This window comes from Schistocerca gregaria, chromosome 2, assembly GCF_023897955.1.
Source record: "Schistocerca gregaria isolate iqSchGreg1 chromosome 2, iqSchGreg1.2, whole genome shotgun sequence".
Taxonomy (NCBI): Eukaryota; Metazoa; Arthropoda; class Insecta; order Orthoptera; family Acrididae; genus Schistocerca; species Schistocerca gregaria.
The window spans coordinates 314,939,159-314,965,108 of record NC_064921.1 but is presented as its reverse complement, the minus strand read 5'-3'; the positions used below and the strand labels follow the sequence as shown (position 1 = coordinate 314,965,108).

The 25,950-nt window shown below is 42.3% G+C and overlaps 1 protein-coding gene across 1 annotated transcript in view; it reads right to left on the bottom strand.

Annotated features, from left to right (window-relative positions):
• LOC126336139 (uncharacterized) overlaps positions 1 to 25,950 on the bottom strand; it is a 132,776-nt gene that overhangs the window by 37,936 nt on the left and 68,890 nt on the right. Inside the window, exon 3 of the mRNA XM_049999630.1 lies at positions 10,599 to 10,695. Coding sequence (XP_049855587.1) covers positions 10,599 to 10,695 — 97 coding nt within the window. The remainder of the gene's footprint in view (positions 1 to 10,598; positions 10,696 to 25,950) is intronic.

Sequence of the window (25,950 nt, the reverse complement as noted above, 5' to 3'; positions counted from 1 at the left end):
ACCCAAACCCCCTTACAATTAATTCGTTTCTTTTATTTTCGTTTGACATCGTCACTGGAAATGTGAACTAATTTACATGTGTAAATGTCCATCTGTAGCCAGTCATTAGATTACAGTCGTTTTCAACGAAAGGAATTCTAAACAGGAAACAAAATAGCTTCATACATCGAAAATACTGCTGAGCTTAAACTTTTTTTAAACATGCACAATAGAAAAGATAAATATTCCCCTGCAACTGAAAGGAGAAACTTTATAAGATAAAAAAAAATTATTTGATACAACAAGTATCTCTCTTTTGCCTCTTCTTCTGTCCCCCACTGAACTGTCACAATCGCAAGATATTTCATTAACGTTCAGTGCTCCTCACCCCATAGTCAACCAAGATACCTAAAGAAGAGCAGCAATATGTTCACAGTTTCTTGTAAAAGCAACCCAGTACAAACGTAACTTCCTCAGATTTACAAATAAGGTAAAGAAGCACGAATTCTGTTGCTGCTGGACCATGAAGTTGTTTTTATATGTCAATCCTTAAAACAGGCGGAAATTTAAGTTCAGAAGTACACTATTTGTTAAGAAGTGTAATGAATTCCACAATTAATTGATTGCAGAAATCTCTCAGAACAATGTGTGTTGGTCAACTACCGCCAATAGCTTCACATTTCCCTGTGTCGGAGACACCACCATCATGAGTATGCCTGCAACAGACTTGGCGTTCGAGGTGCCTAGCTGACGTGACGCCACGAACAAGCGCCGAGGCTTTCCTTCGAGTCGGTGTTGCTTAGACTGGCATTACGAGAAAACGGTTCCTTATGACATAAAAGACAAATTAAAACAATAATTTTTGAGAAGTCAGTTTTGATCCGTTTTAGAACATCTTCAGACCTCACACCACGATGGTAGACGGTGGCTGCGAACGGAGCAGGCGTGACGACTACACGAATGCTAATTGCTTAAGCGGCTTGCGTTCGTGAAGTTGTTGCGCCTGCTCCGTTCGCAGCCACCGTCTACCATCGTGGTGTGAGGTCTAAAACGGACCGAAACTGGTAACCTCATAAAAAAGAAGTTTCTTGTGGTTGTGATTGTTCATGTTGAGTTTTAACAAATTAGAACAATTAGTTGTGTCGATCACTTTCTTTCTCACGACGCGTTTCGAGGGCTTGCACACTCATCTTAAGGTACAACAGCGGAATACATTCACCTTTTGTTTACTAGATGTAGCCAGCTTATTTTCTGAACTTTGTTTCAGTACAAATCAGGTATAATTTGCTCTAGTTATCGTATTATGACACTGGTATTGTAAAATTTAAATAATAATAAAGCTACTTACAAGATGTTACGAGATTTATTATACATATACATTTTCATCATCATGTGGCACATCAACACGAAATAGTAACACAAAAAGTCCAGAGATTGTGCACATATAGTAGAAATGAACCGTCTTCTAAGTCAGAGAGCATTACCAGTTTCCATTGCGAATCAAAAATACAGAATAACATATACATTAGGTGACCCTGCTAAGAGTCGTCAGGGTAATTTCTTCTCATGTTTCGACATATATTTGCTATTTCGTTTTTGCAGTGTGTAGCTGGAGTCAGCCCAAATAAATACTGCTCATCATGTCTTTAATTCGACACCTAGTGTCGACAGTCAGCATTAGTTTGTTCCCTGTTACAAAGAAAATGATTTCTAAAGCGCTGTTTTACGTGCTCATTCGATAGAGCGATCCAAAATTAGACTACTGCGATATTCGTCTTACCGTGACAGTTTAGCAGAGACAGTAAGAATAATCAGTACTCCAGTAACGATTGAGCAGCACCATTGCACGCCGGTATCACTCAGCGCGTGCCAGGACGGTGCTGTCGTTGCTGGCGTGGTGTTTATTCTTACATCCGACGTTCATCGATAAAAAGAATATTCGACAAGGCTAATTGTTGACCGCTGTCTTGAATGGGCAATTAAAATCCTCTTTAAAAATTATTTTGTTTTAAACGGGAAACAAACGTGCATTTCCCGTCGACACTGGGAGTCGTATGAAAGACGTGACTAACAGTATTTGTTTGGGGCCACTCCAGGTACAGATCCCGAAAACTAAATTACAAATATCCGCCGAAACGCCAGAGAAAATGCGCCTGACAGCTCTTAGGGTGTTAGGGGCATAGGTACTGATACTGTGACAATTGGTACCTTAATGTGAACCAACTTCGTGTGTTGGTTGCTTTTTCTCTGCGTCTAACGGTATTCCACACAAACACATCACGTAATGTACTACCTGATGTTTTCTGCATCCTTGTAACTCGGCAGTGAAGTACACGCATGTCAGTGTAGACAATCCATTTTGCGTCGATGCATTCACACTTCAGTGCCTAACTTTCTGCCCAAGGGACAATAACCAATAAAGTCCTGCTTATGCCATGCATACTTGGAGGTACTAACCAACCTAAAAACGTAATATCCATATTGGTTTCCAAATGAAGTAAATGGTGATATAATATTGTTCAGTACAATGTCTTCAGTCATCATTAGAAATATCTCCCTTATACCTCTAACGCCCTGTGTGAATAGCATGAACTAGAACTCAACTCCACTTGCTAATTTCCAGAGGCAGTTCAGGGACACCTTCCGAGTATTTTGATGTAAGAGAACCACGGAATCCTCGGCTGATTGCAGAATAATAATGCAATAATGATTTTTTCGGTTTGTTTCTGTGAAAAGATCTTCACACCATAAAACACTGTACTATGATGGCGTTGGCGTTTCTGTGGGAACAGCTCAACAAAGCATCAGTATGCTTGTCTTCCATTGTATTCATTGAATGCATACATGAAGCGCATATAGGTCAACGCTTCATCAGCAAATCTGTCCACATTTAGCACTGTTTTGCACTATTTTCAGTGCAATACGCATGCGAAGCTAATTAGGACAAGAAACCATGTTTGTTATTGTATTGATTGGTGATCTGGGAGTTGTTTTCAAGATTTAGGACAATAAAAAACAGATGAAAGTAAAATTTGCTGTTTATCGTCTAATACGCTTGGGAAGGTTCCAAAAACAGTCCATTTCCACTGTTACATTTTAGTCATTGAAGATGTTTTATCCATGTTTTCTGTTTGCGGATAAAGATTTCTTCATGTGGGTTAAATTTCTGACCTTAGTTGTTTGCTTTATGAATTACTATTAGTTTTACCTGTGTTGTCAAGAGCATATCCTGCGTCGCCAATGCGCGTAGCTACATCAGATTTAGCAAAGATTTAGCAATAGGCATTTTTATTCTAGAGTTATAAGTGCAACTGACGTTACATCTGATGATAGAGAATTACGCTTACCACAGAAAGGTATAACTTAGGAAAGCCACTTAAGCACACATATAATAAGAGCCACGAATAATGCAGCAGATGCCGGTAAGGTTAAGAACAACACTCGTTACTTGCAGTATCTGTTCAGTCTAACAAGTAAGCATCACCAACTTGACCTCACATTTTAAGGAGAAAGAAAGCAATCTAGGAAGACATCAGTCCCAGAAATCGATCTCACGCGAAAATTTGGGCCATAATTCTGACAGTAAGCAGTCATGATCGTCCGAAAGTACGACTTTTAAACTACCGTGTTCCTCGTTTGTCACTCGCTTAATCTCACTTCATCCGCCTCATACCCAAGAGCGCGCAAATGGCAACCAGAGGTCCCCTATTAGAGAGATGTCGAAGACTAGAGAAGAGGAGAGAGAAAGTGGACACATCTGCCAAACGTATTTTGATATCTTGTACGAGAACACATGTTTTTTAAGCGAAACATACTGAATAATATGAGCACTTAGTGTGTCAACATTACGCTCTTATCAGTTCAATGTTATATTAAGAGAATTCTCGTACTTACATTCTGGATTTATATACATGCCTCAAAGTGTAAATAAATGAACCTCAGCAACTGATCCATTATTATTCCGATTTTATATACATTTCTCAAAATAAATGAACCTAAGCAGCTGGAGAATTATTATAAAATCAAGTTAATGATTTTCGGTTTACGATTTAATCATATCAATCACGTTGAAGAATAGTGCATCCTGTGAAAATGTACTTCACTTTAAAAGTGCAAGCTTTGCAATTCAAAGAATACAACGCACAACAGCTATGTTAATAATTGAATAGCGCTACTCTACTTCTTTAATGACACACTCATTCCTTTCAATCATTTTCCTCTATTTGTGTATCGCAACATAAAATTGTTCAAAGCAGAGGAATCCCTGGTAGCAGCTGCATGTGAGAAACCGTGCACTTCGAAATAATGAATCAAGTATGTTGGCAACTTCAGAACAGTATCTGACAGACCTCTTACTCACTCCATTGTACAGTTCTTCGTGCTCGGACAGTCAGTTAATGCAGTGGGGCAAAGCGAGTGAGAGACAAACGATGTGCGCGAATAAAGTTTAAAAGCTGTACTTTCTGAAGATAATAAATGCGTCCTCTCAGAACCACGGCACAGAATCTTCCTAGTGTTTTTTCTCTCCTTAAAATATGAGGTCAAGTTGGTGAGGTTTCCTCGTACGACTTACGAAACTACCGCATGGCAACATGTATCTCACATTTGTCTATAGCGAACAAACTTACTGTCTAGTGTATCTGTTTGAATCTTACCCAATAACAAAAATTAACGGCGCACAAAAGTGCTAAAACATTCCGTTAAATGTGTGATTGCTGTTGTTGAATGTAGCAATAAATAAATTAATTAACAACAAATAGGTGTCTATAGGTGTACCAGTATGTTTAGAGGAAGCTACAGGTAGTGGTAAATATTTGAGTAGATTAAAAAGTTCACAAAGTTTCTAATATAACGAATACTTGCACGATCATCAGTATGGAGCGCACAGTGATAGGACTAGGCCGTAAACTAACATTTCCTATATCAGTGGGATCTCCCACACAACTCGCCCTGTTATGGCTCTGGATTCGTGACGTTCCGTGGGCTACTAGTCACTCGTCTTAGGCTCAAAACTCGGCAGACTCCAGTTCGACTCCACAGTCCGACGAACCAGCCGGGCTGTCCTGCCTGCGACTTCAATCACGAGAACCGGGCGAAGGTCTGTGTGCGTCAAGAAAGTCCTTGCTATATAAGAAGTCCCCCATAACACTCGCCAGATGCCAGATGCCATGCCATACCTGCTCCTGTACTTCGATTAAAATTATTTTGTGATTCGCGATTAAGCAAAGTTAGATTGGACTGTGAAAAAAACTGAAGTGTGTAAAAATTGGGACTGTGTACGGGCGCAGTTGAGCGCCCCACAAAGCAAACATCATCATCATCACGATTAAGCAAGTCGTGCAGTAGGAAACAGCCAGCAGCCACTAGTACAGGGGTTCTCAGCCTTTTTTTAGACCATTACCCCTGAGTGCAATCAGACATTAACTAGTACCCCCGTCCTCCCTGCCATCATTTGCCCCCCCCCCCCTCCTCCCAAATTAGAACCTAACAAACTGTAGAATGAAGGACTTTTCTCGGAGCACTTTTATTTTTTAAATGGTGAGAGATGAATGATATTTAGGCTGCGTGCGTGTGCGTGTGTGTGTGTTAGAATGAATGACGAAGGAATTCGTGGTGCATCGCAAGTGGTACTCACAACTACTTCCCAGAAAAGAAAGCTAACTACACACAGTGAGGGTACACACTTGTTACAAAACGTGCTTTCCCTACATTACTGCTCTCCATTACGGAATTTGCTCGAATTGCACACTGCAATCCCATTTAAAATCAAACACGTTCAGACGTGTGCTCTATACTTACTGTTCGTAAATCACTTCATTGTTGCACTCCTTAGTTCTGAAGTCTCGGAAACTTTAGGCTGTTAATGCTTTCTGTCTATACACTCTAATACTAATAATAATAATTATTATCATTAGTATAATAAACTGTGTACAACACAATAGTAGCCCTCACGTAGTTACGCTGTGTCGTGATGTCAATTAATTCGTTTATCTGTTTCGAAGGGAAAAATTCCGGACTGCTGCAGGTACTATCTACAACTTGGAGAAGGCATTTTCTTGAAATATTTATAAACTGTTACGTATATGTCTCACTTTTAGCATCACCGATGTACGGGATGAAGCACGACATATGTGTAGTTGGTGGACTGCGTGAGGAGCCTGTAACCTCCACCGCATTTATGCTACTAACTGAGAAAAAGTAATTATTGATAACTAATGTAACCAGTATTGGATTCTTACAAAACTGCGATAATAGTAATCATCTTTAGAAAAAGATTTAGTTTCGTGACTGAGACAGAATCGAATGGTTTAGTTTTTACACCCCACAAAATTTCATTTACCCCCATGTTGGAAACCAATACACTAGTAGTTCGTTCTCAAGAGCCACATGCTCTCCGCGTTGCCTATTCCGTGGGTACCTGGAGAGCCTCGTAAAGAATATCTGGCAGAATCCTTGCAACGCTGCCCGTGCCACTGCAAAGAGCAAGGTGATTTTATTCCAGTTCTACAAATAAAACAATTTTTTCTGTGATTCGTAGATGGAGTCAATGCAGACAATGCCTACTCAGTGGCTGTTTCGGGCAATGCTCGAAGTTCTTCTACGTCTTTATCATGTACAAAAACCCTTAGAATCTTACTTTCATACGTTCAGTCGATGGAGAGAATACAAATTTGGCTGACGAGACAATCAGTTCAATAACTAAGAGTTAATCTCCACTCCTTCCAATCTGAATATGTAAGAGCAGATCTAAATGGTTTAAATTCAAAGTAATAGTATCGACGCCTATTGAGAGACATATACAATTTAAATGAATAAGATATGGTACTGATCCTCCATGGTACACTAAACATGTCAACACGCAACAACACGCAACAAGAAAAGCGCGCCAAATTTAAAAGCACGCAAAACTGTCAAGATTGGATAAGTTTTACAGAAGCTCGAAATGGAGCGCGAACTTCAGTGCGAGATGCTTTTAATACTTTCCACAACGAAGCTGTCTCGAAATCTGGCAGAAAATCCAAAGAGATTTTGGTCCTATGTTACGTACACCAGCGGAAAGCCACGATCAATACCTTCACTGCACGACAGCAACCGTGATGTTACTGATGACAGTGCCACTAGAGGCCGGCCGCGGTGGCCGAACGGTTCTAGGCGCTCAGTCCGGAACCGCGCGACTGCTACGGTTGCAGGTTCGAATCCTGCCTTGGGCACGGATGTGTGTGATGTCCTTAGGTTGGTTAGGTTTAAATAGTTCTACGTTCTAGGGGACTGATGACCACAGATGTTAAGCCCCATAGTTCTCAGAGCCATTTGAACCATTTGAAGTGCCACTAAAGCAGAGATTCTAAGTACGGTTTACTGAAATTCTTTCACCCAAACAAGACGAAGTAAATATTCCAGAATTCGAACAAAGAACAACTGCCAACTTGAGTAATTGTCAAGTAGATATCCTCATTGTAGCAAAGCATCTTAAATCACTTAATAAAGGCAAAGCCACCGGTCCTGACTGTTTACCAGTCAGATTCCTCTCAAAGTATGCTGATACGAAAGCTCCGTATATCTCATATACAACCGAACCCTACCTAAAGACTGAACAGTTGCACAAGGCACACCAATACCGAAAAAAAGGAAATACTAATATCGATTTGCAGTATGACTTTGGAATATATACTGTGCTCGAACACTATGAGTTATCTCGAAGACACGTGCTCAAGCGTATTCAGAAAGTATCGTTCTTGTGGAACACAGCTAACTCTTTGTTCTCACGAACTGATGTGTGCTACTGACAGGGGATGTAAAACTGATTCCATAGTTTTAGATTTACGGAAGGCTTTTGACACCATACCTCACAAGAGACTTGTAATTTAATTTGCTTTTTTATGGAGCATCGTTTCAGTTGTGTGACTGGATTCGTGATTTCCTACCAGAAAGGTCACAATTCATACCATCTGACGGACAGTCATCTACTAAAACGAAGTAATATCTGGCGTTCCCCAAGAAAGTGTTGCAGGCCTTCTGCTGTTCCAGACCCACATAAACGGTTTAGGAGACGATCTGAGTAGCACTGACTGTAAAACCTGGATGTGTAAATAACTGAATTACAGTCTGTGGGAGGCACACGAGGTACTGAACGGGGTTAAGGAAAAAATGGAGGACCTGTGAACAGTGTTTAGAATCAGGCTGGATTCCATTGGAACTGTTGAGCACAGCGACTGTGTTGTAATTAAAATGGGAAGGAAATCAGCAATCAGTCGTGATTCAATTTATAATTTATTGCTGATCTAGATTTCAGCTATAGTGTAGCTATTATCAGTCCCAGAAATGTAAGAAATACAAAGGAATGGCATCAAAGTAGATCTATGTCATAGTTGCGCAGAACTGGAGACTCCGTAGTAAGTAACATGCCTTATGAAATGAGTCAGATAGCCTCAACAGGCTTTTAAATTCACAAACATAGCTTGAATACAACTAAGTCTGCTGTGTACAGACTTATACAACCAGCCGCATTATACGACATAGAGTATGGAGAACGTTCGCTATGCCAATTACATCTGTTTAACACCAACAGTTCAAACAAATTTGGTATTAAAATAAAAGTAGACAAATAGCAGTTGTAGTAGAATACAAGTTTTGCGTTAAACAGATGTCACGATAAAGAAGACCGAGATAAATACTCACTAGAACAACCCACTCATCCTGAAGTGAAATATGGGGCTTAAAACTATTGTTAAAGCTTTTTTTATAAACATTTACTTGAGACCTTTGTGTAAGCAAATCACAATTTTTATTTTTATTTTTAATTTATTTTACAATATCTCGCATAAAACACCAAAATATGCTAACACTCTACATAATACAGTCACATGAACTATAGTACTATGGCCGTTAAAAGAAAGTAACATAAAATGAAGCTCACTATAAAATGTTACTGACAATTCAGTTAACTATATAATGACCTGATTCAGACACCCCCTCAAAACGTCAAGAAACATTTTGTGCAGTATTTTGAAGCATGGAGCACATGAAGAAGTTGGTGGGACGAATAGTAACAGTTCAAAAGTCGCTTACATTATTACACCATCAGCTGCAACAGTTTTCGATGGAAATGAACGAAGACCTTGGAGATTTTATGTATTACTACAAAGTATGTTGGTTAAGTGACGATGCATGCATGGGACGATTTGTCGATTTATAACTCGCTGTTGTTGCTTTTATGACGGAAAATTGAGTGCAGGAACAAAAATTAAACCATCTGGAATGGGCTGCAGACCTTGCATTTTAAGTGGACTTGACTGCCCACTGCCCAAAGTAAGACATTGCAAGGTGAGGAACAACTTATTTGTGATTTGACGGGGATGCATTAAAAGAAATCACATTGTAAAAGAGACAAATTTTGACAAACACAATGCAGTTCTCTAAGCTCACTGACGTCAAACAAATTGCGAGGTCTGTAGAATTTATTGTGACCTAGTCAGAATTATAGGGGCAGTTTCCTAAACATTTTGAAGTCATTGTCAGTCTCACATCTCTTTTAGAGCTCTGTTAGAGACCGTTTGTCGTTTCGGTCGAAAAGGCCTCCGTGCACGTCCGGATATAACTGATCGATCTGCTGTGAGTCCAGTTTTAAAGACGAATCTTTCTGCACTAAATCTGTCTAGCACGTTTACGTCATTTTCTTCGGGTAGAGTATCCATGTCTCCATAACGAGGCTGCAAAAGTGTTACGGTATTTTGATCAACACATGTCAGTGAAAGAACTTTGTTTCGGTTACGAAACTAAATAAGTCACGGTTAAGCGAAAATCTGTGAAATCGTCTGCGTCTATCTGTAAGCCAACAATTTATGTTTTCACTGAACGAAAAACAACAGTTAATTCCGAAAACTTATTTCGGTTGCGATCGGTGTTGTTGAGAAAGATGAAATACAAAACCAAGTAGTATGCAGTGCGACGGTACTTCCATCTAATTACGGCGGGATCGCAGTTTGCCCCTCATTCCCCTCCTCCCTCTCAGACAGCGTGGGGTTGAGGTGGGGGAAATGTGCGGCCAGACTGAGGCCTATGGAATTCTTGGCAGTCTCCGACAGACTATAATGTTAACAAGATACTTTACTAGATGCACCTAGTGAACGGTAATAACTTACATTTATGTAAATTGTCTCCAGTTTTATTGAATTTAATGCAATTGAATCACATAAAGTATAAAAATAACTCATTTATTCTGAAGCACTTAAGAGGCCATTACAAACAGTAGGAAACTTTCTATAGTATTTTACACAAACGATTTTAATAAAGCCTTTCATGACGGTATCTCACATTTCATCGGTTTATCGAGTCTCGCTCAAGTAACGTACAACTGTAGTACACTGAGAACGGCTAAGTATAATAAAATGTGGATACTTCTAATGCGGCACAGAATCTTCATGAACCTATTCCCTTTTCTATTTACTCGAAAAGTCAGTACCGATCTCATAAACAATAACAAACTTTCTCTGAAATGTAAAAAGTTAAATTACTGGACAAGATTTCGCCGAAGACGAAAAACTAGCGATTTAGAGAAAAGACATTTAGATACTTTGAATTTTGATTCTAAGGCAGAAGATGTTGATGTAGCTATTTACCTTTAGAAGATGCGCCTCTCTTCGGACCTAACAGCCTTCTGGGGTGGCGTCTGACTTTGATGCGTCTGCACTTTTGCTTAAGGTCCTCGAAGGAAGCCTTAAATGAAATAATAAAAAACAACTTAAGGACATATTCGGGAATATACTATAAGCATACGATTTCCTTAGTCGTATCACTATTTATAGAAACATGAAAATTTGTACCATAATTCTCAATAAAATTAATTGCTTCATTAGCTGAGCATCTTTCTTAAATTGTAGGCATGCTGAATGTCAATGAGTGTAATGCATCTCTACATGAATATGCGTATTTTTCATCATTTATAAAGAATCGTCACTTATTGTGTTGTGTAACTGTTTGAGTCAGATTGAGTGAGATGCAGAGTGAGTCACATTACTGCTGCTGTAGAATGACGAAATAATTTTATGGTCAGCGTGCATCTTCAAGTTCAGCATACTCTATTGTGCCTGCTTAACGTGACCTGCTTTCTAAGTGGCATCCTGGCACTCACCAATGACGCTAAAGCACAACAGAGTTCTGGCAACTGGTCTGGCACCGTATTAACTACTGTTGGCGAAGAGCACAGCAGAGGCTCAGTGTTAGCTATCACGACGGCCGGCCAGTGAGGCCGAGCGGTTCTAGGCGCTTCAGTCTGGAACTGCGCGACCGCTACGGTCGCAGGTTCGAATCCTGCCTCGAGCGTGATGTCCTTAGGTTAGTTACGTGTAAGTAGTTCTAAGTTCTACGGTACTGATGACCTCCAATGTTAAAACCTGTAGTGCTCAGAGCCTATCAATACGTGTCATTTCTACAATTATAAAGATAATGTGACGATGTCTCTGACCGAAGACCCTTAAGGAAATAACAGCAAGGGACAGGAAAGGACACCAGTGTATATGCCTTGGGGTCTCACTGAACATGCTGGAGAGGCTATTCCAGCAGCCACTGAGGGAACAGGATGCAACCAGGTGCAGATTGTGTGCAATCGTTGGAACGAATGACGTCTGTCGTCTGCGCTCCGAAGGCATTCTTGGGTCATACCAGCGACTGGCAGAGAAGGCTGAATACACCAGCCTCGGGCGTGGAGTTTTAGCGAAGTTCACAATTTGCTGCATTGTCCTCAGAACTGACCGTTGCCCTTTGGCGAGTTGACGGACTGAACCAGAGACTTCGGAAGTTCTGTGACGTCCTGGGATACGACTTTCTGGACTTTCTAAACATTCATGATGGTCTGTTTGTTCTATATCGTGTCTCCCTGCCACTTTCGCGCAACGACGCTCTGAGCGTGTTTTTTAGGGAATTGAATAGTTTGAACCTGGGACCTGTTGCTGGTAAGGAGACGCCAGACCACACATGACATGTAGAATTCAGAAGAGTTCAGTGAGACTAGCGATGATATAACCAAATACTAAATGATCTCAGGGTCACCTCCACTGCACTCCCTGTAAAAGAATCTTAATACTAACTAAATTTAGTGGAAGGGGTTAAAGGCTTTCCTATTTTTAGTTAGCTGGTAAAATAACGTCGAAAAAGCAGTTACGTTTACCACTGGAAATTTTATTCTACTCACAAAACAATGTTTATAAATTGCACTATTGATAAAAGGAGATGTTTTAATACAGGATGGTAAAAACCAACTGCGTTCAACAAAAATGTGAACGAGTATTCCCTGAATGGGTTTCCAAGTTCTACAATCGATCGAAGGATGACCTATGCCATATCACGTCTATAATATAGGTTTAAATTAAGTTTCACAAAAGAGAAAACTATCAAAATGGTCTACAGTGACCCTCAATTATCATTAATTACTTATCTAACTTGTTGTAAATTGCAGTGGCTGATGTGGCTTCTCAATAACTATATAAAAGAAAAATCATCGCGTTTCAGATCTTTACTTCAAGTGGAAAATGTGAACACCATGAGTTTTAATTAACGATCGACACTAGTATTACGCAAAAAGGGGTGTAACAGATGAGACTTCTGCAGTTCTGAGTGAAGCCTTATGCGCTCAAAAATGCGGCATTGCGTGCGTTCATTACCTTTTCGGTGTTTAGGCAGCGTCAGGGCGACAGCGGCCGGCGCACCAGCCATCCAGCTCGCCGTCTCGGAACTAACTCTCCTAACTTCTCCTTACTACAATTTACCGAAGTTGGTTTAAAAAAACTATCTGGCTGTGTTTTCATCTGACCCATTAGGGTCTCAATGTTACCCTTAAGCTCCGCCTACAAAAATTTTGTCTATCCAATGAGAAACGTTATACTTTTCGTGGTGGAGCAATGTTTTTAAAGTTTGCAACGTAACAGAGACGCTAAAAAGTCTCACACTAAAACCTGCAGCTGGTGTGGTCATTTTAGAGTTATCGTAAGATCTATACTGTTCTTCTGGAGGGCTCTATCTTTTAACATGGGCTGGGGGGTGGTCCTTGACGTACCTGAGACGTGAAAAAGTCTCATGCTAAAACTTGCGGGTGGTAGTGGCCCTTTTTGTGTTATCGTAAGATATATACGGTTTTTTTGGAGGGCTCTAGCTTTTAACATGGGCTGGGGGGTGGTTCTTGATGTAACAGAGACGCGAAAAAGTCTCACGTTAAAACGTGCCGGTGGTAGTTGTACAGGTAGGCTGGCGGCGTGGGTGTCCAGACCACCCCTTATCGTAGGGCCTTCTAGCTTAACACGGTTCTGCTCTTGGCTTCTCGTTTCACCCCTCGGAACTGCGTCGGTCTCTCGGTGGGAAGGTACGACATGCATTTAGGCATTCTTGTGTTAGTCTGTGGTATTCCATTTGATCACTCGTTACTCGTATTACTTTGGTTAATTTAATGTCACGATTTATTCCGAGCTATGTGACGTACTACTGGATTTGCTTATCATGTCAGGGTGTTCATGGAAGGTGTTGGATTTGCTTGACACCTTACATAGCTGCAATGTCCTCAGAACTGACCGTGGCCCTTTGGCGAGTTGACGGACTGAACCAGAGACTTCGAAAGTTCTGTGACAACCTAGGATACGACTTTCTGGACTTGTGCCATGGAGTTGAGAACTGTACGCTCCCCTAAGTAGGTCAGGTGTGTACTACATATCAGAGACTGCTTCTCAAGTATCTGACTGAGCGTGGAGTGTACACAAGTTTTTTTTTTTTTTTTTTTTTTAGATTGGATGACTCTCAATCCACTCCAGATAACGATGACTGTAGGAAATCCTGAAGTATCAGTGAATATCGAAATAAATGCCTCCCACAGGTAAGAGTATTAAAATCCTACTCCTGCCGAAGCATTCGTAACAAAGTGCCAGAGTTTGAAGCGCTCATGAAAAGCAGTGAAGCTCACACAATAATAGGTACAGAAAGCTGGTTGAAATCTGAAATTGATGTCAGTGAGATTTTTGGGGACAATTTAAGCGTATATCGAAAGGATAGGCAAATGGGAAATGGAGGTAGTGTATTTATCGTAGTAGACAAAAAACTCAAATCCACCGAGATAGAAATTGGAGCTGCATGTGAGACTGTTTGGGCAGCCCTCAGTATGAGGGGTGCGCATAAAATGATAACTGGATCTTTCTATCGCCCACCAGACTCATCTCCTGATGTAATCGAAAACTTCAGACAAAATCTCAGTTCATTTGTACATAAGGTCATCAATCATACTGTAATCATTGGTGGAGACTTTAATCATCCAACAATTAATTGGGAAAATTGCAGTTTTGTAAGTGGTGGGCATGATAAGGAATACTGTGGAACTTTACTAAATGCCTTCTCTGATAACTACCTACAACAGATGGTTAGGAAGCCCACTCGTGATGGAAACACGAGGGTTGGCTGAAAAGCAATGGCTCCACATTCGTAAATGTTCAACACTTGGCAGCATTGGTGTGTGGCCGGCCGGTGTGGCCGAGCGGTTCTAGGCGCTTCAGTCTGGAACCGCGCGACCGCTACGGTCGCAGGTTCGAATTCTGCATCGGGCATGGATGTGTGTGATGTCCTTAGGTTAGTTAGGTTTAAGTAGTTCTATGTTCTAGGGGACTGATGACCTCAGATGTTAAGCCCCATAAAAAATTGGTATGTGGCAAATAATGGCTTGTTCAGTAGCTTCTTCTCTACAGCTCCAGTTGGCAGGAAGCCTTAGCATTGAACGGTTGTGTTGATACCGTGTAAAGTATGGAACCCTGTTCAGACGGTCGGTCAATGCGATTTAAGCAACGTGCAGTCATTGAATTCTTGACAGCAGATGGTGTCAACCCAAAGGAGATTCATCAGAGAATGGCAGCAGTTTATAGTGATTGTGTTGATGTGAGTACTGTGCGTCGTTGGGCGAGTAAGTCTGAAGATGTTGAGGCGGGAACATCTGACCTGCGTGACAAACAAAGAGTTGGACATTCTGTGACAGAAACCACCGAGTTTGATACGCAAAATGTTGACAGATTGATTCAGGACGATCGTCTTATCTCTCATACAGAAACTGCAAGCACAATCGGCATTTCACAAGAACGTGTGGGTCACATTATTGCTTTGCTTGGCCATCGGAAGATCTGTGCACGATGGGTACCCCGGATGCTGACTCCTGAAATGAAACCGCACAGACTTGAAATTTGCCAGGAACTCCTCTCGCGTTACGAGAATGGAGGTGACTCCTTTCTCCATTCAATTGTGACAGGGGACGGAACGTGGGTACACCATTACGACCCGGAGACGAAACGGCAGTCAATGGTATATCGACACGAACACTCGCTCCAGAAAAAGAAATTCAACACTCAGCTGGAAAAATCATGGCCACACCGTTCTGGATGCAGATGGTATTATCCATGCTGATTTCCTTGATCGTGGAACAACAATAAATTCAAAGCGTTACATCACAACTCTGCGAACTGTGAAAGGACGGTTAACAAGGGACCGAAAGGAAAAGGGAAATGTTTTCCTGCAGCATGACAATGCCAGACCACACACTTCACGTGCCACCACAGCAGAACTTCAGAGACTGAATCTCGCCACCGTACGGCATCCTCCATACAGTCCAAATTCAGTATCGTCTGACTTTCATCTGTTCCCGATAATGAAAGACGATCTGCGGGGACATCGTTATGCTTGTGATGAAGACCTCGAGAGAACTGTGAGACTGTGGTTGCGGAAACAGAGTGTTGACTTCTTCCGTGACGGCTTCAGAAAACTTGTTCATCGTTGGAAGAAATGTATTCAATTGGCTGGTGATTATGTGAATAGTGAATATTGGTAATTAAAGATCACTTTCTAATGATTATTTCTGCGTTTGATTTATTAAAATATTCCCATGCAAACCTAATTAACGAAGGTGGAGGCATTACTTTTCATTCAACCCTCATATATTCGGTCTAATGGCTACAAACAGACCTGACCTCTTTGAAGATATCAGTGACCATGACGCGGTTGTGGTAACAATGATTACCAAAGTGCAAAAAAAATTAAAACAAGCAGAAAGATATATATGTTCAGTAAACTAGATATAAAATCAGTAGTGCCATATCTCAATGAGGAACTGGAAACTTTCAGCACAGGTTAGGAGCATGTAGAGGAACTCTGGCTCAGGTTTAAAAGAACAATTGACCACGCACTGGATAGAAAATGTATCCAGTAGAACAGTTCATAATGGGAGGGAACCTGGACTGTAGACAGAGAGATGCTGTAGAAACGCATTTGGCTGTCAAGAGACCAATGAATGATGTCTTCAGTGATTACTGTACCAGAATATTGTCAAGTGACCATAAGTAAAGATTGTTAGTGGCACCAAATTTAATGTCCAGTCCCTATCGAAAGAGACGGCAACTGAAGGTCTGATAAGACGAATGAAATAAGTGTTAGTGTCAGTGGTGTTGAGAAACAGATGAAATCGTTAATTGAAAAAAGCTCCAGGCTCCGGCGTTATCCCTGTCAAATTCTATACTGAATTTTTGGATGAGTTGGCCTCTCTTCTCACAATATTGTAGATCCCTTGAACAAAAAACCGTGCCCAGTTCTTTGAAAAAGGCACGAGGCACATCCGTCTACAAGAAGGGTAGTAGAAGTAATCCACAACACTACCGTCCATCATCCTTGAAATCGATTTGTTGTAGAATCTTAGAACATATTCCGAACTCAAACGTAGTGAGGTATCCTCAATGCCAACCAGTATGTTTTTCGAAAACATCGATCATGTGAAACCAAACTCGCACTTTTCTCACACGACATACTGAAAGCTTTGTATCAAGTCAACCAGGTAGATTCAGTGTTTCTTTCTTTCCGAAAGGCATTTAATTGAGCACCGCACCTACGCTTATTGTCAAAAATACGATCATATGGGGTATCAAGTGAAATTTGAGACTGGACTGAGGACTTTTTGGTAGGGAAGACACGGCATGTTATCTTGGATGGAGAGTCATCGTCACATGTAGAAGTAACTTCGGGTGTGGCCCAAGGAAGTGTGTTGGGACCCTTGCTGTTCACGTTGTATATTAATAAACTTGATATTAATAGTAAAATCAGGCTTTTTGGAGATGATGCAGTTATCTGTAATGAAGTACTATCTGAGAGAAACTGCACAAATATTCAGTCTGATTTGATAAGATTTCAACATGGTGCAGAGACTGGTAATTTGCTCTAAATGTTCAGAAATGTAAAATTGTGCATTTCAGATGTAGTATCCTATGACTATAATATCAATGAGTCACTGTTGGAATCGGCCAACTCATACAAATACCTTGGTGTAAAGCTTTGTAGAGATATGAAATGGAACGATCACTTAGGTTCAGTAGTGGGTAAAGCAGGTGGTAGACTTCAGTTTATTGATAGAATACTGGGCAAGTGCAAAGATCCTAGAATATTGCTCAAGTGTGTGGGACCCGTACAAGATAGGACTAACAGGAGATAATGAACACAAGGTCAAAGGTTTGTTTAATCCATAGGAGAGAATCACAAGGATACATTACTAAAGGAAATGAAATGGCAGACTCTTGAAGACAGACGTAAGTTATCCCGAGAAAGTCTATTAACAAAGTTTCCAGAACCAGCTTTAAATTATCACTCTAGGGATGTACTACAACTCTCTCTGTATCGGTCACACGGGGGTCGTGAGGATAAGATCAGAATCATTACTGCATGCACTGAGCTATGCAAACAACCATTCTTCCGGCGTTCCAAATGTGAATGTAACAGGAAGAAACCCTAATAACGTACCCTCTGCTATGCACCAGATGGTGGTTTGTAGAGTATAGATGTAGATGTAGAAGACGGACGAGTGTAATTAAAAAATAGAGTGGATGGGGCATGTGAAGAAATAAGTGGTTGAATCCATTAATAGCTATACAATAATGTCTAATGTATGTAAGTGATACAATGAAATACTCTGGACAAGAAAAAGCAGTGTACGGCAAGAAATCTATTACCATCAATACAAAATTACGGCAGCACTGCAAAGCTGTTATCAGATCAGAATGCCTCTATGCTTCAGAATGGATTTCGTTAAATACGGCCAACAGTTAGGTGAAATAGAAAAGAAGGAAAGCAATAATAATGAGGAGCTTTTCTACATAGCGGTACTACAGTAATTAATTTATAAAAGATAAGGTGACATTTTTCACTTCTGCCATATTAATTTTATATAAATTAAATAATATAAATTAAATACAATTAATTTAGCAAAAGCGGAAAATACCACCTTCCTTTTAATCAGACAAGTCTTGGGACGTAAATATATGACAGTGGAAATGAAAATTAAGAAGTAATAAAGAAGTCTATGAAAAAATAGAATGACTACTAGATACAGTGAGAAAGACAAGAGTATTCTACGACCACCTAAAAAGACTAGCTGAAAAAGTATAACAAATAGCAATTTTTTCTATTTTGAAAGAAACCCAAAAACAACAGTGACTTGGATCAAAGAAATTACAATATACCTACGAGAAATGGAAATAACGGAGGAAGAAATAAGAGAAAGCGAAAAGCTCTGAACAAAAGTAAAAATGTTCAAGGGCTTCCAGGAGAAAACAAAAAGACAGGTGCAATACGGACAGAAGAAAAAAACATACAGAAAGAATGAAGAAGTACTGGAAAAAGGAGACAAATTATTCATATGCTCCCTAGTAGACCACACCAATAAAAAAGTACTGCTAGTGAGATCATAATAACTGCATTTTATGTAACTGCATTTCATGTAACCGATTCCAACCAAGTGGTCGAAGATATTTCCATCAACAGCGGTATATGGCAGGTAAGGGTTGAAAAAGTGGTGGATTACAGTTGCAAATCACGAGACTATACGCCAGTAGTTTGTCTTGAACCTTTGTCTAGAACTTCTCCCTAGTGTCTCATGGAGTGAGAGCACGTCATCCTGTGATGATGATCCTACAGTCGTATGGGTAAGTTAAGTTCAGTGGACGTCTTGGTGTTACCGAAAATGGCCAGGCTATGTTCTTGTGCTGAGTGTGATCCTCTTCTCCTTAACTTCCACAATTAACAACAGACGCACCCAGACAAGACTACAATCCTACCTCCCGAACCGTCCGCCCGGAAACGGAGCGATCCAACCTGATAATGCTCGAGACACAAAATATCAAGGGTGCTATTGTTTCTTTTTCTTTTACAATTCTCATCCGGAGGAAAGATAAATTCGGTCAAATTGGTAAAGATTCCACACTCCTGGAAATGGAAAAAAGAACACATTGACACCGGTGTGTCAGACCCACCATACTTGCTCCGGACACTGCGAGAGGGCTGTACAAGCAATGATCACACGCACCGCACAGCGGACACACCAGGAACTGCGGTGTTTTCCGTCGAATGGCGCTAGCTGCGCAGCATTTGTGCACCGCCGCCGTCAGTGTCAGCCAGTTTGCTGTGGCATACGGAGCTCCATCACAGTCTTTAACACTGGTAGCATGCCGCGACAGCGTGGACGTGAACCGTATGTGCAGTTGACAGACTCTGAGCGAGAGCGTATAGTGGGCATGCGGGAGGCCGGGTGGACGTACCGCCGAATTGCTCAACACGTGGGGCGTGAGGTCTTCACAGTACATCGATGTTGCCGCCAGTGGTCGGCGGAAGGTGCACGTGCCCGGCGACCTGGAACCGGACCGCAGCGACGCACGGATGTACGCCAAGACCGTAGGATCCTACGCAGTGCCGTAGGGGACCGCACCGCCACTTCCCAGCAAATTGGGGACACTATTGCTCCTGGGGTATCGGCGAGGACCATTCGCAACCGTCTCCATGAAGCTGGGCTACGGTCCCGCACACCGTTAGGCCGTCTTCCACTCACGCCCCAACATCGTGCAGCCCGCCTCCAGTGGTGTCGCGACAGGCGTGAATGGACGGACGAATGGAGACGTGTCGTCTTCAGCGATGAGAGTCGCTTCTGCCTTGGTGCCAATGATGGTCGTATGCGTGTTTGGCGCCGTTCAGGTGAGCGCCACAATCAGGACTGCATACGACCAAGGCACACAGGGACAACACCCGGCATCATGGTGTGGGGAGCGATCTCCTACACTGGCCGTACACCACTGGTGATCGTCGAGGGGACACTGAATAGTGCACGGTACATAAAACCGTCATCGAACCCATCGTTCTACCATTCCTAGACCGGCAAGGGAACTTGCTGTTCCAACAGGACAATGCACGTCCGCATGTATCCCGTGCCACCCAACGTGCTCTAGAAGGTGTAAGTCAACTACCCTGGCCAGCAAGATCTCCTGATCTGTCCCCCCCACTGGATGAAGGGGAAACTTTATTGATACATTCCTGGGGTCAGATACATCACATGATCACACTGACAGAACCACACGCACATAGACACAGGCAACAGAGCATGCACAATGTCGGCACTAGTACAGTGTATATCCACCTTTCGCAGCAATGCAGGCTGCTATTCTCCCATGGAGACGATCGTAGAGATGTTGGATGTAGTCCTGTGGAACGGCTTGCCATCTCATTTCCACCTGGCGCCTCAGTTGGACCAGCGTTCGTGCTGGACGTGCAGACCGCGTGATACGACGCTTCATCCAGTCCCAAACATGATCAATGGGGGACAGATCCGGAGATCTTGCTGGCCAGGGTAGTTGACTTACACCTTCTAGAGCACGTTGGGTGGCACGGGATACATGCGGACGTGCATTGTCATGTTGGAATAGCAAGTTCCCTTGCCTGTCTAGGAATGGTAGAACGATGGGTTCGATGACGGTTTTATGTACCGTGCACTATTCAGTGTCCCCCCGACGATCACCAGAGGTGTACGGCCAGTGTAGGAGATCGCTCCCCACACCATGATGCCGGGTGTTGTCCCTGTGTGCCTTGGTCGTATGCAGTCCTGATTGTGGCGCTCACCTGCACGGCGCCAAACACGCATACGACCATCATTGGCACCAAGGCAGAAGCGACTCTCATCGCTGAAGACGACACGTCTCCATTCGTCCCTCCATTCACGCCTGTCGCGACACCACTGGAGGCGGGCTGCACGATGTTGGGGCGTGAGCGGAAGACGGCCTAACGGTGTGCGGGACCGTAGCCCAGCTTCATGGAGACGGTTGCGAATGGTCCTCGCCGATACCCCAGGAGCAACAGTGTCCCTAATTTGCTGGGAAGTGGCGGTGCGGTCCCCTACGGCACTGCGTAGGATCCTACGGTCTTGGCGTACATCCGTGCGTCGCTGCTGTTCGGTCCCAGGTCGACGGGCACGTGCACCTTCCGCCGACCACTGGCGACAACATCGGTGTACTGTGGAGACCTCACGCCCCACGTGTTGAGCAATTCGGCGGTACGTCCACCCGGCCTCCCGCATGCCCACTATACGCCCTCGCTCAAAGTCCGTCAACTGCACATACGGTTCACGTTCACGCTGTCGCGGCATGCTACCAGTGTTAAAGACTGTGATGGAGCTCCGTTTGCCACGGCAAACTGGCTGACACTGACGGCGGCGGTGCACAAATGCTGCGCAGCTAGCGCCATTCGACGGCCAACACCGCGGTTCCTGGTGTGTCCGCTGTGCCGTACGTGTGATCATTGCTTGTACAGCCCTCTCGCAGTGTCCGGAGCAAGTATGGTGGGTCTGACACACCGGTGTCAATGTGTTCTTTTTTCCATTTCCAGGAGTGTATATTTAGTCTTAACTTTCTACTATCGTCCACAAACTAAACATGACACAGGTGTGGTGAAATATCTATGGGCAAGGAAAATGAGAAAGTATTTGTGTTTTACCAAAATAAACGGAACACAGCAGTTACCATATTTCTGCAATCATGACTACCAGGAAGCACTTCAGTCAGAAGATGACTCATGCCTCGATGTTTCGCAGCGCTGACGTCGTGTCAAGCAACAATGACCCACGTCGATACATTTTCTGCTCGTAGCTGTCTGTGAAGAATATTTATCATACTACACCATAGCTTATACATGAAATTTGAAATATCCATGCTTGCGTGAATAGGTCATCGCCTTTCTGATTGCCGTTGTGTTAGATGCATGCTCCATTTCAGGAAGGTCAGGAAGGTCTAAGTATCCAGTACCTTCGTAGTATAATGTTTGGATTACAGGGCTTCAGAGCCTTTTTATGGCAAGGTCCGGTACCATTTCATTGCCTTTCGTGACGTTTTACGGTCACCTGGTCCGCTGTAGGAAGATCTACAGGTTAACATCGAATATGGCCGTGGCTACTATTAAACAAATCTCTTCTGCTATGAAACAAATCTCTTGTACTGGAAGCTCTTTGTTTTGTATGTTTTGGGAAGCGATAGTATAGACAAACACAAGAAAAAAGTCCAATGAACATGTGTTCTAATATGCATACGTTAAAAGTTACGAGCATTTGTTCATTAGAAAAGTTGTATCTCAAAGTAGCGAAGATGAACAAGCCCTCATAGCTCTTGAGGTACTCATTTTAAAGCCCCTATTAACTGGTGAGTTTTTTCTAGTTTTTGTCCATACTACCACTTCCAAAAATGTGGAAAGTAAAGCACTTGCAGTAGTAGAGATTTGATTCACAGTATCGAAGATCAAGAATTGCTCTTAGCCCTTAAGGTATCTGTTTTAGAGCCCGTGTTTTCTTTTTTGTTTCGAATGATCATTTCTGTCATATCCATGAGTAGTGACCACCGCTTCTGAAACACTCCGTATATCCACATATTGCAGCTAAGTACTACTCGTGAAAATTTCCTTCACACCCAGGATCCGAAACTACTATTTCCGGGTAGAACATATACACAGTAGCGCCCGATAACTGCTCAGACCACTGGGTAACGTATAAAGCGGGATTTATTGGCATGACGAAAAGCTCTCCGGTCGAACACACAGCACTATGCACAGAGATACGTAAGAGAGAGACTAATTTTGATTGTTAAACAACATACGTAGAAATACTTCTTCCTCGATCGATATGTGTGTCGCTATTACATAGAATCGAGCCAAGTGATTGAGCGGTAAGACAAAGGCCTCTCACTCGTGATGTCGGCAATGCAAATCCCCGTCTGGACGTTAGGATTTAAGGTTTCAATGGGATCCTTTCAACTGTTGAAGGTGATTGCCTCGATAGTTCCAGTGAAAGGACTCAGCCGATTTCCTTCCAATCTAGTCTCCTAGTCGAGCATTTGCTCTGTCTCTAATGATCTGGTTATTGACGAGATGTTCAACCACAATCTTCTTCAAGCTTTGCTCCACAGCTATGATAAAACATATTTTTCATGTATCATCACAAAATTGTTTCAGCTAGGTTCCACTATTTCGTCATCATCGGGCAAACGTTAAAGCTAAATTAACCCACACACGTCGAATAGATGAAAAAAACTTAGGCACTCACAAATATTTGTACAGTAATAGGGGGATTGTCATGAACAATATACTAAAAATCCTGACCGGTGGGGTGTGAGTGTGGGGGTCATTTTGGGTTCACTTTATATGTTTCTCTTGAATAACTTAGAATCCGGGGCTTTTGTCAAATATATTTCCCGGTAAAAAATTAAACTACATTAAATTTCCTGCAAAAGGGCTCCACTCATTTTTTTTTCTCTAGGACCAACAGTTTCCACGTTGTAGGGCATGGAAAAATCGCATACTATTAAAAATGTTTTAGGTTAGAAACAAATATTAAATTTTTGTGCCATTTATAAGTGCCGTAGAACCGAATTACGGGATAAATCGTGTTCTGGGCTGTAACAGGTTGGGAAGGGGGAGGCGAGGCGTGGAGGTTAGAAGCGCTAAGGGAGGTTCGTCGTCAGATTATGGTCATGCACTTACCTCCTGAATAGGTCTGCAAAATGAAGAGCGAGCAGGCGATTCCCCACCCTCCTGCCCCATTTTAACCACAAAAAACCACTAAGGGTATTTTAGAAAGCTGTGTCGACCCTTCCGCGTCTCTCGTTATGAATGGCAACACAGTCCGGAGACACTCATGGGAGGGGGTGTTCAGTTTCTACACAGTCTGTTAACGCTACATTGGATATTGTTATGAGTTGCAAATTACACTGACGGAAGGGAAACATATGGACTGATTACACGTAAATCTCTGCACACTGTTTTACACTACCAGAGAGGAAACTGATTCTTAGTCATCCTGTGCGGCAATTGTAACGTTCTTCCGGGAAAGGCGATTTCCTCCACAATGAACGCTGCTCGCTTTACGGTTTACAAACGGACAACAGACTATAAACACCCCCCGCCCCCCGAACCCAAGGCATTTCCTGTCCAGTTCTCTTATACAGGGTGGTCCATTGATCGTGACCGGTCCGAATAATTCACGAAATAAGCGTCAAACGAAAAAAACTACAAAGAACGAAACTTGTCTAGCTTGAAGGGGGAAGCAGATGGCGCTATGGTTGGCCCGCTAGATGGCGCTGCCATAGATCAAACGGATATCAGCTGCGTTTTTTCAAATACGAATTCCCATTTTTTTTAACATATTTGTGTAGTACGTAAAGACATATGAATGTTTTAGTTGGACCACATTTTTCGCCTTGTGACAGATGGCGCTGTAATAGTCACAAACATATGGCTCACAGTTTTAGACGAACAGTTGGTAACAGGCAGGTCTTTTAAATTAAAATACAGAACGTAGGTACGTTTGAACATTTTATTTCGATTGTTCCATTGTGTTGTTGTTGTGTAGTCTTCAGTCCTGAGACTGGTTTGATGCAGCTCTCCATGCTACTCTATCCTGTGCAAGCTGCTTCGTCTCCCAGTACGTACTGTAGCCTACATCCTTCTGAATCTGCTTAGTGTATTCATCTCTTAGTGTCCCTCTACGATATTTACCCTCCATGCTGCCCTCAAATGCTAAATTTGTGATCTCTTGATGCCTCACAACATGTCCTACCAACCGATCCCTTCTTCTAGTCAAGTTGTGCCACATACTCCTCTTCTCCCAAATTCTATTCAATACCTCCTCATTAGTTATGTGATCTACACATGTAATCTTCAGCATTATTCTATAGCACCATATTTCTAAAGCTGCTATTCTCTTCTTGTCCAAACTATTTATCGTCCATGTTTAACTTCCATACATGGCTACGCTCTATACAAATACTTTCAGAAACGACTTCATGACACTTAAATCTATACTCGATGTTAACAAATTTCTCTTCTTCAGAAACGCTTTCCTTGCCATTGCCAGTCTACATTTTATATCCTCTCTACTTCGACCATCATCAGTTATTTTGCTTCCCAAATAGAAAAACTCCTTTACTACTTTAAGTGTCTGATTTGCTAATCTAATTCCCTCGGCATCACACGAGTTAACTCGAGTACATTCTATTGTTACATCTACCTTTGTGAACTTATCATTTCTGAGAACGTATGCTGTTACAGCGTGATTACATGTAAATAGCACATTAATGAAATAAATGCTCAAAATGATGTCTGGTCAACCTCAATGCATTTGGCAATACGTATAACGACATTACCCTTAACAGCGAGTAGTTCGCCTTCCGTAATGTTCTCACATGCATTGGCAATGCTCTTAACGCATGTTGTCAGGCGTTGTCGGTGGATCACGATAGCAAATATCCTTCAACTTTCCCCACAGAAAGAAATCCGGAGACGTCAGATCCGGCGAAAGTGAGGACCACGGTATGGTGCTTCGACGACCAATCCACCTGTCATGAAAATGCTACTCGTATTCAATACCGCTTCAACCGCACGCCAGGTATGTGCCAGATATCCATCATGTTGGAAGTACATCGCCATTCTGTAGTGCAGTGAAACATCTTGTAGTCACATCGGTAGACCATTACGTAGGAAATCAGCATACACTGCACCATTTACATTGCCTTCGATAAAATGGGGGCCAATTATCCTTCTACCCATAATGGCTGGCCGGTGTGGCCGTGTGGTTCTAGGCGATTGTCTGGAAACGCGTGACCGCTACGGTCGCAG